Genomic DNA, 13,290 nt, shown 5'->3' on the forward strand with positions numbered 1-13,290 from the left:
CTGGAAGCCTGGGTGCACCCCGGGTCCTGCCATGCCTTGGTGAGTGACCTTGGCTGAGTTCTATCCCTGCTTTGGTTCTTGGTTCCTGCCTACGGCAGGGTTTACAGTCCTCCCCCTACCTCCTGCCCAGGGAGCTGCTCAGAGGCCATGGGGTGGGGGCACCATGAACCAAGTTTGCTGGTGGCACCTTGAAACAAGTGTGCTGGGTGGTGGGCTAGGCTGTTGAGGAGGGGCCACACCCTGGTTATCAGAGATTCAGCAACAGGCCAGGCAGGCCTTTGAGTCCGCAGGACTTACTTCGCTGACAGGCAGCCCCTGCTGCTTCTATCGCTCAGGGGACCTCTCCCATTTCTAGGGTATTAATAGAAATAGGAATGGCATCTAATGCTTACATTGGCCCCACTCTGAGCCAGGCATAGAATGCTTCAAACTCACCGTCCCTTGTGACAACCTTATCAGGGAGCTGTGATTGGGATTGCCATCCCCATTTTACAGATACGAAGACCGAGACACAGCTCAGAAACTCACCAGAGATGCAGTTTGGGGATGGATTTGAAAGCAGGTACAAGGTTCTGGAGTGTTCAGGTCCTAAACCACTCTGCCACATACCTTCCTATTACTCCTATTCCCGCTCTCATTCATTAATTCACATCTCCCCCATTCTTGCTCCTTTTCCTTTTTCTGTTCCTCTGATTACATCCCCCTGCTGCTTTTTCCATTATCGTTAGCTACATCTCCCCCATCCTATTTCATTGCAAGGTTGCTCACTTGCTGCCATTTTTACTTTTTACTTCCTGTTACTCCCCAAATACTGTTCTTCATATTTGCACACTGTCTCTCTCTCTCCTCTCCCTACTGTAGAAGGGCCTCTCCCATTTCTACTGCCCTTCATCCTGGTCAGGCTGCTGTTAATGTTTCTTGCTACTATTCTTTTTTTTTTTTTTAAAGATTTTATTTATTTATTTGTCAGAGAAAGAGAGAGATCAAGAGAGCAAGCGCAAGCTGGGAGAACAGCAGGCAGAGGCAGAAGCAGGCACCCTGCTGAGCAGGGAGCCCAATGTGGGACTCCATCCCAGGACCCTGGATCATGACCAGAGCCGAAGGCAGACACCCAGGGACCCCTCTTGCTACTATTCTTAATGTTACCTCTCCACCCATTGAATCACATTGCTTGGCTTTGCTTCCCTTCTCCTTCCCCCTTCCCTTCCCATTCCTTCCTCTCCCTTCCCTTTTCTTCCTACTACTATGACTCCTTTCATCTCTCCTCCCAGTAAGGGATTTCTTCTCTGACTCTTCCACATTACCATTTTCTCTTACTTCTCCTCCAGTGGATAGGACTTGCTCTGTTACCCTCATTCCTCTTCTTTCCTCTCACATCTCCTCCCTTTTGTGGGTTTCAAAAATACTTGGATCCTTCAACTTTCCTCCCACAAGAGATGGTCCATGTCACCTCCCTGGAATTTGGGAGGCTTGTGACTGCCTCAAGGAGAACAGGCAGTGATGCTCGATGATTTCCGAGGCTAGCCTATGAACGGGGACGAGGCTTCCCCCTTGAGCAGTGGCACACCTGCTCTGGTATACCTTGCTGTGAGCCCTGTAAGAGGTTCCACTGCCCCAAGGTTGCCATGCTGTGAGCAAGCCCAGACCACATGGAGAGGCCATTGGCAGACCCTTGGGGTGACCATCTCCGCAGAGCTCAGCCTTTGAGCCATGGCTCAGGCACCAGAGAGTGTGAAGCAACAGATGATTCCAGCCCCAGCCTTTGCATCTTCCCAGCTGAGGCCCCGATATCATGGAGCTGAGACAGCCCCTCTGCTGTGCCCAAATTCCTGACCCTTAGAGTTTGTGGCCATAATACAATGGTTGTTTTATGTCTCTGATGTTTAGAGTGGCCTGATTTGCAACAATGGATAACTGGAACACCCTCCTCTCAATCACGCTGTCCATCCTCCTCGTGCGCCTTCTTACTCTCTCCTGCCACCGCAGCACCTCTCCTGTGCCCTGCCCTTCTCATTGCCCTCCTCTGCCGGCACCTCTTGACCTTGGTGCTGGTATGTTTGCCTCCCTCTCTTCAGCCATCCCCACCCTGTCATCCTCTGAGCAGCGGGCCGCGAGGCTGTGGAGCTCATCAATCTGGGTGCAGACAGCAGTGATTCACAATTCTGCTGCTGGGGAGACTCACTCCCTTGTCAGAATCTCACAGCCATTAAGACAAGTTCTGGAGTCAGCACTCTGCAGACTGGGGCCTGAGTGCAGATCTGCCCCTCCCTTGCCCTAACCCCCGGGCCTGCGCCTGGTAGTTACTTACTGAAGTGATTAATAATTGAGAATTAATACGGGGCTGGGATATGACCCATCTGAGGGTCTTAGGGGCACAAACAGGGGATAAATATATACCCTGTCTGTGTGGGCAGCGCTGTCTGTGGGTGCTTGGAGCTGGGCAGATCTCGGTTTAAATGCCAGTTCTGACAATTCCTGGCTGTGTGACCTTGGGAAGACAGTTAACCTCTTTGAACCCCAGTGCCCTCCTTTGTAAAATAGGGCTTATTATACCAACACTGCTGAAGTATTAGGGATCTAAGATCACATAAAAAGCTTACCCTTGGGGCACCTGGGTGGCTCAGTGGGTTAAAGCCTCTGCCTTCGGTTCAGGTCATGATCTCAGGGTCCTGGGATTGAGCCCTGCATCAGGCTCTCTGCTCGGCGGGGAGCCTGCTTCTCTCTCTCTCACTGCCTGCCTCTCTGCCTACTTGTGATCTCTGTCTGTCAAATAAATTAAAAAAAAAAAAAAAAAGCTTACCCTCTGGGGTGCCTGGGTGGCTCAGTCAGTTAAGCATCTGCCTTCAGCTCAGGTCATGATCCCAGTGTCCTAGGATAGAGCCCCACATCAGGCTGCCTGCTCAGTGTGGAGTCTCCTTCTCTCTTTCTGTCTGCTCCTCCCCTCTGCTCCTGCTCGCTCTTTCTCTCTCTCTCTCAAATAAATAAAATCTTAAAAAAAAAAAAAGGTTACTCTCACCTTACAAAAGGGGTACCTCTGAAGGCCAAAGTTTAGGTGGCTTTACTGATAGGGTCAAGGTGCCTGGGGTTGCACCATTGAACTACCTTTTGGAATATAAGTACCTGACCCCAGCCTTACCGGACTCTGGAAGATAATATGATGACCTCTGGTTTGCAGGTGGGGAATTTGAGGCTCAAAAAAATGAGCTAAGTTGTCCAAAGACACATAGCTAAAAACTGACAAACCCAGGATTCAAATAGAGGATGTTTGTTTTCCTCCCAACATTCACAAATGGTAGAAGGTGCTCTGCACTGACCACCACATTCATATTTGGCTCTGCTGATGACCATGAAGGCCCTCTCCCTCTCTGAGCTAGATGTGGGAGAGAGGATATCCAGGCAAATAGGCTGACTTGTTTGGTCAGGGAGGAAACAGCTTTTACTGAGGGATAGATATTTTTTTAAATATTGTTGTGAAACTTTGTTTAAAAATTTAGCTTATTTTTTGGCTACGTAATGCATTCCCAGGGTTCAAAATTTCAAGAGGCACAAAAGAGGATTCAATGAAAAGTGAGTCTCTCCCACCTGCTCTTGGCCATGTGATTCCCATTCTGGAAGGGACCACTGTTTCCACTAGAGATACTTTCCCACATACTTGAGCAAGTATGAGTGTAGAGCCTTCCTTCTTGTTTTCTGCACATGTTATAAATACTGTTCTTCATTTTGTCATCTTTGAAAGAATGTTCTCCTTTTTATGGCAGTGTAGTACTCCTTTGCCTGGATTGCACACCCACCTTCCCCTTCCCCTCCTCCCCATTCCCATACAGGAAGCAAATCTGACTTCTGAGGATAGGACCCTCTTGTGCCCCTTCCCTGGCTGTTCCTTCCAGAATCTCTGAGACCTGGTGAGCTCGAGGCTGCCAGGTAGACGGAGGGCGACTGTAATTGTGTCCAGTAGACAGAGCCTGCACACAGACCGACCTTCCTGTTGGCCTCAGCCTTTGCTCTGAATCCAGGGACAGGCCCCGCCCTCCCCGGGTCTCCCCTGTCTCCTCTGCAAGATGCCACCCAAAGGCCTCCCTTCCAGGGCAGGGGTGAGGCCTTCTGTGGAGCGTCTCACCGGTCTGACGCCAAGGTGCACTCAGTGACTCATTGATTCACTGGTTCATTCATTTATTCCCTTAGTCACTTATTTACATATTCCTTCACCCATTTATTCGGTCATTAATTTTCTCATTCATCAATGCACTAACTCATTCATTTATTCAGGCACTCATTTTCTTGCTCATCTATACACCCGATTCTTCACTCATCCACGCACTTTTCCATTTATTTAACGCATTCATTGTTTCACTCATTTATTCATCGACTAATTGGAGGTGATTAGCGTTGTTAGGCTGTGACTTGGAGAGCGCAGGGGTGAGGAGCCTGGAAATGCTGGCGGTGGGACCCGTGGGAGGGGAGCGGCGGGGGCGAGAGCGCTAGCGCCCGGCCGGGTCCCCCTCCAGCCTGGTTCTCCGCTCCCGCCTCCGCCCCCCGCCCGTCGCCCGCCGCCCCGCCCCCCATCGCCGGGGAAAGCGCGCGCTCTCGGGGAGCGTCGCTGCTCAGTCGCGGGCTCGCGAGCCGAGCGGAGCGCCTGGCGGCCGCCTGGACACCCCCCGACCCTCGGCGGCCGCCCATGCCCGCCGCGCCCCGGGCCCGCGGCCCTCCCCAGCGCTGTGCTGCGCCGCCCGGCCCGGCGGGGGCGGGGCCGGGGCCGGGGCCGGGCTGGCGAGGCCGGGCCGGGCCGCAGGGCGGCCGCGGGGATGCGGGGCTGGCGAAGGAACCTTGCGCTCTGCCTGCAGCGGCTGCCGGACGAAGGTAGGACGCGGCCGCTGCCCACGCCGGTGAGCACCGGCGCGGCGCGGGGCACAGAGGGCGGGCCGAGCGCCAAGCTGGCCGGGCGCGGAGGGGCGCCGGCTGAGGGTCTCCGCAGGAGGCGAAGGGCGGGCGGCCGCGTTCGAGGCGCGGAGCTTGCGGGGTCACCGCAGGACACGCGGTGCGGAGCGGAGCCCGGCCGGGGAAACCTGCTGGGGCGCTCCGCAGGGCGCGCGGAGGTGGGACCCGGGGCAGGGCGGCCGCTAGAGGCTGGAGCGCAGACTCTGAACCCTCGAGGGCGCAGCCCCGGACCCACTCGCCGAGTCCGGTTCCCGGAGCGAGCCCTGGCCGGCGCGGCCACCACGTGCCTCCCTGCTCTCGGCGAGTTTGCCGGGGTCGGAATGTGCGGGGTGCTCTCGGCGGGGGACACTTCGGATCCCATCGCTGCAGTCGCCGGGACCCAACTTTCCTTCACACGCCCGGCAGGACCCCCGCGCCGACCCCATGGTCTGCAGTTCGTCAAAGTTGCAGAGAGGCGGGAGGCGGGAAGGGTGCGGGGGTTGGGGGTAGATCTGGCCGCACTGACCACGACCCCGGTCCCGGTCCCGGCCCCGGCCTGGCCCTGCCGCAGCGCTGCGGCGCAGCCCCCTCCGCCGGGGCGCAGCCCCCTCCGCCGGGGCGCCTCCGGGGCTGCTCCAACCCTGTACCTGTTGTCGGAACCGCGGTGGTGGAGGGAGGAGGAAGGACCCGCGCCCAGGCCCTGGCACTGCTGAGGAAAGTTCGGATTCGGTGCTAGTTAGGAATTGCTAGTACTGTGAGTCAGGGTTAGAGTGAGGTGGGAACGGCAGCCGCCCACCCTCTGCTCACTTAGGGGGGCATAATGGCGGATCTGTTGGCACCCTGTGCTCCCGTGTTTAACCTTCACAGCCACCCCCTCAGGAGGGCGCTGTCATTCTTTCCACTTTACAGGTGAGGACACTGAGCCTCAGAGGGACGGAGCCTCCTGCCAAGGTCACATGGCCAGTAGGTGGTGAAGCTGGGATATGAACCTAGGTCTTTGTTACCATCAAGATTTTGGTGGTGTCCGACACCCCCCCCCCAATCGCTTTCTGTCTGCCCCCTAAGTTGGGCCCTGCTCAGTTCATAGGGATCCATTTCCAGCCCAGACCAGAAGCTCCTGTGTGAGGCCTGGGGGAGGGGAAGAGGAGGGTGACAGCGAGAACTCCCCGCTCCTCCTGCCCTGTCCACAGGGTTAAGTCAGGTCTGTAACCTCTACTCCACGTGGCCCTAGGTTCAGAGGACCTGAAAGAAGAGCCGGTGGAGTCTTGTTTAGACCCTCCTCAGGCCTTAGCTGGTGCCCCAAGACCCTGGCAGGCTGCTAGCTCTGCCCAGCAGAGGGGTAGACCTTCCTCTCCTCCTCCAACCTGAGTGGGTACTGATGGGACAGCTGTAGGGCACAGAGGGTGCCCGGGTTTCCTTCCCTGGGGCTGAGGGAGGAGGAAGATGGAAGAGGCTACCTTGCAAAGCCAGGTGCCCATGACCCAAGTTTAGTCTGAGCTTGGCCCGTCAGAAAACCACAGGCATGCTCTGCGATCTTGGACAAGTCATTCTTTCTCTCTGTATCTGTAAGGGGAGAGCCTAACACTTGTCCTGTGGGGTTCCTAACACTTGTCCTAGGGGGATGAAACGAGGTCTTGGGCCTGGCCTCGCTCATAGCCCAGAGTAGGCTCTGAAGTGGGAGCTGTGATGTCCTGGGACAGAGGATGTTCCTTTTTTGCTCCTGGTTCACACTCCCCTCCCCTACCACATGTGTATATGTTGCGTGGGGGGGCATGGGTGAGGCATGTGGGTGGTATGTGTGTGTGAGGGAGGTGGGTGTCATGTTTAAGATGCATTCGGGTATCCATGAGGCTCACATATGACATGTATGAGGCATGTGGGTCTTGGGATATCTACAATCATTTTGCCTGTTGCTGGCCACATCTTATGAGAGGAGGCTACTTCTCCCTTCGTCAGTGCCAGAAGGTACCCAGCATTTGAGTTTTCCTTGGAAAATCTTACTTGAGATTGATCCTTGAGCTCAGCACTAAATCAAAGGGTGGCTGGTGCACCCACCCGCACTGGCAGGAAATTACTATTTTAAAAAGACAAAATCCCTGGCTTTCTCTGGGCCACAGGAACACTGGTTCCTGTGGGCTGGATCTCAAATGAGAAGCTTTGATATGTGTGTCCAGCTTGATAAAAGGCTCATGGTGGGAGGTCAGTGAAGCCTAAGAGTGACAGAGAGAGAGACTCAGAGACAGGGATACAGACCTGGTATCTTCAGTGAAGAGTCAGCTGGAGGGACATTTCGGATAAAAACAGCTTACCTGCTTATTCTGTGGTATCATTTAAGGCCCTGGGGAAAGAAGACCAGACTCATATCCTGGACTTAGGCCTCTCCACTTGCCAGCTCTGTGACCTTAGGCGTACTACTTAATTCTTCTGGGCTTCAGTCCCCCCCACCCCCCCCCCGTCCCTAAAGTGGGAAGCATAACCTTGCAGGGAGGACTTGAGGAATCAGTGTTAACAGATTTTAGTATAAAGCCTAGCACATAGTAGATACTCAAGAAACGCGAATCCTGCTGTTCCTTTCTTGATCTTTACATCTGCTTTAACTTCATATTTGGGGAAATGAGCTGGTGCATTGGTCAGTGGAGTAACTCAGGACTCAGGGTGGATTTCCGGGTTATGAGCAGCCAAGGAGAACCTTGAGGATCTCCAAAGCTAGGGTTTGGGGGATCCAATCGGGTTGTGTCTACTATGTGGCTTCTTGAATCCACCATCTGGCCTTCCCCAAGGAGGCTGGCCCCAAGTGTGGTTTTGCTCCCCATTGTGCTCCCTGCACACTTGCACAGCACACGTGTCCGGATCACTCTGCAGTTTTTGGAACCTGAAGTAGTCATGTCCGTTGAAGAGAGACTCAGGCAGCCGCTGGGATTGGGGAACTCTGATTCTAGCTTCATGATGCTTCTGAGTTTGTGTGTGCATGTGTGTGTGTGCATGTGCGACTTGTGTTCTGATGACATTCCACCTTGATGTTTGTGGTCCTGTAGACAGTGACACATTTTTTTCCTCTCTTCACTTCAGTAAATGCTTCCAGAGAACTCCCCCGCACCCCCCCCCAACAACGCCCAGGCTCTTGCTGGTTCCTGTGTGGGATCCAAAAAATGAAAGCCAGTCCTCAGCTTTGAGTTGCCCCTAGTCCCTCAGATAGCAGAAGTTCAAGGTGCCCAGTGCTTGAAGAATGTGAAGTCAAAGGCGCCGACAATTCTGAGTGGGCAGGCTGCTCGGAGGAGGGGGCTGTGGCAGCACGGGGCAGGTCAGCTCTCCACTGGCAGATCCTTCCCGTGGTGTGGCTTGATTAATTTTCCTCCTTATGCCAGTCCTTTCTGCTCTCTAATGGACTCTTGGAATGTGAGCCAGGAGGGTTAATAGAAGTCATCTCGTCTTATTAGAGAGATGGGGAAATACAGGAGCAGTGAGGAGGAAATCACTTTTTATTCATTCAACAAATATTTATTGGGCCCTGTTCTGGGGGCTGGGGATATGGCCATCAACAAGACAAAGACCGTGCTGTAACAGACTTCACATTCTAGGAAGGGGAGTCAGAGGACAAGGAAATATAAATAGGAATGGGACAGTTCTAGAGTCTCAGGTGAGATGAGATGAGACAGAAGAGCAAAGGGCAGTGTTGTGGAGAGTCCCGGGGAGGGGACTTCTCTAGATAGGGTTGCCAAGGGTGGTCAGGGAAAGCCTCTCTGAAAGGTGACTTTTTTTGCTGAGACTAAGAGGAGGAAGGTGCAGGCGTGCCAAGAGCAGAAGGCAGAACTAGTAGGCGAGGGAACGGCAAATACCAGACAAAGCCCTGGTCTGCAGGGCGTAGTATAGAGAGGACCAATCTGACCCGTTGGAGGAAGAGCAAAGAGTGAGGGAGAGGGAGAGTGATGAGCAGTGAGGCTAGGGGCAGATCATGAAAGGCCAGATCTCTGTAGGGGAAGGAGCGTGGATTTTATTCCGTGTTGGGGGCCTTTGGAATTCTTGACCAAGGACTTAGGCTGGCTCTGAAGAAGAGCAAGGTTTTGACTGATGGAGATGGCAGTGGGGAGAGGCACGCCAGGCAGAGGAATGGTATGAGTAAAGGAGCGGAGGTGGGAAAGCTGTAGGGGCTGAGGCTGCCAGACAGGCAGGGACCAAAGGCATTGAATGCCGCTCTGGGGAGCTGTCTAGGGTTCTGACAGGCACATCTGGTGTCCCTGCAATTATGGACTTGTGCGTGTGTGTGTGTGTGTGTGTGTGTGTGTCCGTGGTACCCAGCTAGCTGATGTGTCCCTGTGCCGGTTACCTAGGAGACAACGGGAAGACGATGGGGCAAGATCTGATTGGCTACTCACTCCCGCTGCTCATCTCTCTGTCAGAACTGCAGGCAGAGGTTACAAATGGTCCATGCGGGCATGCCAAGTGCTGGAAGGGGAGCTTGTGAATGTTTGTTGCCCAGAGTACTGTGTGTGTGTGTGTGTGTGTGTGTGAGTGTGCGCGTGCGCGCGCGCGCGTGTGTGTGTTTGCTTGCCATTGCATGTGTGTGCCCGTCTTGAACAAAGCGGCGGCATCTGGAGCTAATGGACTTCCTGCTGTGAAACATCTGCTCATTGCCTTAAATCAGGTAGTGAGGGCCCGGATAAATTTAAGAAGAACCAGCCAGACTTGGGAAAGTCTCTTTTGTTTGGTTTTAATAACTGCAATGTCAACCTTGGAGCCAATTGCCAACGTTTCCCTGTATCTCTAAAAATGCAAATAAAGCTTTGAGTGGCAGAAGTTTGTCCCGTGACATGGGCTGTGATGTTGGTTGGCAGAGTCACCTCCCCCACCCCAGTCCAGAAGGTTGGTAGAAGACTGTAGGTCTGTTTTTCCCTCCCCTTTCCTTCTTTAGAGCAATAATGCCCTCCTTTTCTTCTACTCTGTGGGTAAAGAGACAAGGACTCGACTTGTCGATTTTGCTTAGGAAGGGGACAAACAAGGAAAACCCACCAAAGTGTTTCCTTTGCAGTTGACTTTCTAAAGCAGCAGCCCAGGTTGGCTTGGGAAAAAAACAAAACATGACGGCAACAACAACAACAACAACCAGCTTCAGGGTTGTAGAAGCTTGTGCATTCTTAGTCTCTCTCCCCCAACTCCTGCCTCCCACTGTGTGGGGCTTGGCCGATGAGGCAGCTGGTGAAGAAGGAAATGAGGATTTCCCCGCTCCTACCCTTGGTTTCTCTGTCCTGTGCTCAAGTTTTAATGTTCCATGTATGAAACAAATTGCCTTCCTATTGGAGACAAATCAAACCATGTCTTCCATTCATTGTCTCTATTTCCTCTGTCTCTCTCACCACTGGTCAGAGGTATTTTATCTGAAACATGTATCGGGGGTAGTTGCCATTTGTTTATACGTTTCTCATGTGCTCCATTGCTTACAGGAGGGGGTCTTACACTTACATGCCCAAAGGGGCAAGGCAAGTAACCCAAAGGATGAGTGAAGAAGGCCCCAGGGCCTTTGCCCTTGCTGTTCCTTCTGCTGGACTGATCTTGCCTGTGCACAACTCACTCACTTCATGTAGATCTATGCAATGGTCTCCTCCTCAGAGAGGCCTTCCCTGACCCTCCCATCTAAAATGGCAGCTTTTTAGCCCCATAACTTTCTTTTCCTTTCTAGCATTTTGCACTGCCTGACCTTATGTTCTATCCTTGTGTGTTGCCCTTCTCTCTCACTACTATGCAAGTGCCATGAGGGCTGTGGCTGTGTCTTTCTTATTCTCCATTTTATCCCCAGTAACCAGTACATTGCCTAACACATAGTAGTTGCTCAGTAAATATTTATGGTTGAAGGGAGTGAAATGAGTCTGGGGGACAGAGAATGTAGACTTTATAGGAGCTCTGGCTCAGCATCCCAGATCTGATTTTTCTAGAGAAGCTAAAAACCCAGAGTTTTACATGCTACCTCCCAACTCCAGAATGTTAAACACCGATCCAAACAAAGATCCCAAGGGTCAAGCAGTGTTTCTTTTGGAGTTGGAGGCCTCTGGTATTCAAGGCCCTTTGCCATCTGGTTGTAATAACCTTTCTTCCCTCCTTAGTCAGACCTTGTTCTGCCCCACCTCTGAGCCTTTGCTCAGGGTGCCACTCTGCCTGGAGTGCCTCTCCTCTACCCTCCCCTCCATCTGGCAAAGTATTGTTTCTTCTTGTTCCAACCCCAGGCCAGGCCAAGGGCCAGCTTCCTGTTGTCCCCCTCCCCTCAACATGGCAGATTTAGGATCTCCCACCATGTTTCTGTCCTGGCCCCTTCCCTTCTGGAGCATAACTGTGTCCACTCATCTGTCTCCTCTGCTACACACAGAGCTCCAAGGGCAAGAGCCCTGTCTAGGCCATCTGTCGGTCGGCAACACCCAGCTTATGGGCCAGAATATAGTAGGTGCCCACTAAGTGAGTGGTGCATGAAATTGAGAAAGGAAGGGGAAGGAAGAACACAACTTTCTGAGCATCTCCGGTGAACGGGGCCCTGGGCTGACCGTGTTCACATCCTTCGCTCACAGTGGCCTAGTGACGAGGATGTTGGGGCTCAGAGGGCTGTGACTTGGCCTGAGATCTTGGTGTGCACAGGGTTCCCCATGGAGTGGAACAGCATCTCCCTGCCTACTGGGCAGTCCCCACTTCATTCCATTCTTTTTTTCTTAAAGATTTTATTTATTTATTCGAGGGAGAGAGAAAGGCTGAGCAGGGAGTCTGTGACATGAACTCCAGGACCCTGAGATCATGACCTGAGCTGAAGGCAGATGCTTAGCCCGACTGAGCCACCCAGGAGCCCTCATTCTCTTCTCTAAACAAACCTCTATGCTTTGCCCTTCTGAGCTTCACTTTTCTTCTCTGTAAAATGGGAATATTACCATTCTCCAGGAGAGCTGTCATGAGGCTCCAGAGATGACAGATGGGGGAGGGCTTTGCCAGCTGTGCAGTAGGGTGTGCTTGTGGGACGGCAACTGGCATGGTGAGGGCAGTGCCTAGTTACTCACTGAGCAGGACCATGCCTCGGAGGTGTGTTCAAGCATTCTGAGGAAATATTTATACTTTTCATTCATTCCTTCATCCTTCAATTTTATTATTAAGCCCCATACTACATGCTAGCTACTTCTCTTATACCCTTTCAGTTTATATTCCCGGAAACCTGACCTGCATGTAGGTCTTGTTATTTCCATCTCACAGTTGGGAACCTGACGCACAGAGAGGTTAAGTCATCTGCCCAAGGATGCACTCCTAGGAAGTGGCAAAGCAGGATTTTTTTACCCCAGGAGTGCCTTTCTCCCAAACTAGGATTCCTTCTGTGACGCCTGGCTGCTTCCTTTGGAATTCTGGTTCCAGGAGTCATAGGCAATGGGGCACTCAGGGAAGGGGCGTGGAATTCTGCCGGGGGTTGGGGAATTGGTGCTGACCTCTGACCTGAGTTTAAAAGAGCAAGAGTGAATGGCCAGGAAGAGAAGGGCACTTAAGGCCAAGAGATCAGTGTGTGCAAAAGCACAGGGTCGGGAAGAACCTGGTGGGGACACAGTTGTACTGTGTGGCTGGCATGTCAGCTGCATGCTCTCTGTGTGTGGGGGGGGGAGGTGATGGGCACGATTCAGGCTGCAGACAGATTGTGAGGGTAGAGATGGCCACACGCTGGTCACACACGGGTCTTGCTTGACCCTGACAGTGGCGTAAAGAAATTGGTTGTCGTTAAATTTTGAGTGTCTGTGTGTGGGGCGGTGTTGGGGGGGTGGGATTTGATATTAAAAAAATGAATAGATCTGCAGCTTTCTTCAGAGGATCTGGTAACCCTGGACTTGTATTTCTGCTGTCGCCTGCGGGCTGGGGGTATGCTTGCCACTCTCCCTGTCCGGCCACTGATGCCTTCACTCACTTGCTCAGCCTTAGTGGTGTTTGTGTTTACGACCTTGAACTCAGCCCATAAAGGAGTTTGAACTTCGTCCTCCTTAGGAAGCTGAAGCGTTTTTTAAGCAGGAGGGGGGTGTGTTCCGGAAGCTACTGCTGGTTGTTAGGGCATGGAAGGCAAGGTGAGGCAGGGAGACCCCCAAAGTGAGCAGATTAGGAGCGTCTGCTCCATACTGTGGGGTAGGTACCTTATTCACACTGTCTCTACTCCCCCTAACAACCCTGCAAGGTTGGGTTATCAGCCTTATCAGAGGAACTTGAAACCATAAAAGTAGATACTATGAAAGAAAGGATTGAAAAATTGAACTACATAAAAATGTAGAAGTTATATATGACCAAAGGCACTGTTCATAAGATTCCAAGACAAGCCACAGATCAGGAGGGAAAGTATTTACAGCATACATCACAGGTAAAGATTAATATCGAGTGTAT

The 13,290-nt window shown here is 52.7% G+C and overlaps 2 protein-coding genes across 2 annotated transcripts in view; both read left to right on the top strand.

Annotated features, from left to right (window-relative positions):
• The first annotated feature begins 1,906 nt into the window (after positions 1 to 1,906).
• Positions 1,907 to 5,627, top strand: LOC111144311 (translation initiation factor IF-2-like). Its single transcript, XM_022498551.1, has 2 exons — positions 1,907 to 2,051; positions 4,408 to 5,627. Exons 1-2 carry the CDS (start codon positions 1,907 to 1,909, stop codon positions 5,625 to 5,627), a joined length of 1,365 nt encoding a protein of 454 aa, XP_022354259.1.
• Positions 5,628 to 5,734: 107 nt separating this feature from the next.
• Positions 5,735 to 13,290, top strand: part of LOC111144312 (glutamate receptor interacting protein 2) — an 88,008-nt gene continuing 80,452 nt past the window's right edge. The window contains exon 1 of the mRNA XM_022498552.1: positions 5,735 to 5,823. Within this exon, the coding sequence (XP_022354260.1) occupies positions 5,735 to 5,823 (89 nt within the window). The remainder of the gene's footprint in view (positions 5,824 to 13,290) is intronic.

Source organism: Enhydra lutris, unplaced genomic scaffold (genome assembly GCF_002288905.1).
Source record: "Enhydra lutris kenyoni isolate GAN:26980312 unplaced genomic scaffold, ASM228890v2 scaffoldscaffold10, whole genome shotgun sequence".
Lineage (NCBI taxonomy): Eukaryota > Metazoa > Chordata > Mammalia > Carnivora > Mustelidae > Enhydra > Enhydra lutris.

What these genes read in the sequence shown, in the direction of transcription:
- LOC111144311 (XM_022498551.1), top strand. Translation starts at nt 1,907, where the DNA reads ATGGATAACTGGAACACCCTCCTCTCAATCACGCTGTCCATCCTCCTC. An exon ending in ACCTCTTGACCTTGGTGCTG is followed by an intron (nt 2,052 to 4,407) that starts GTATGTTTGCCT and finishes TGTGACTTGGAG; the next exon opens with AGCGCAGGGGTGAGGAGCCT.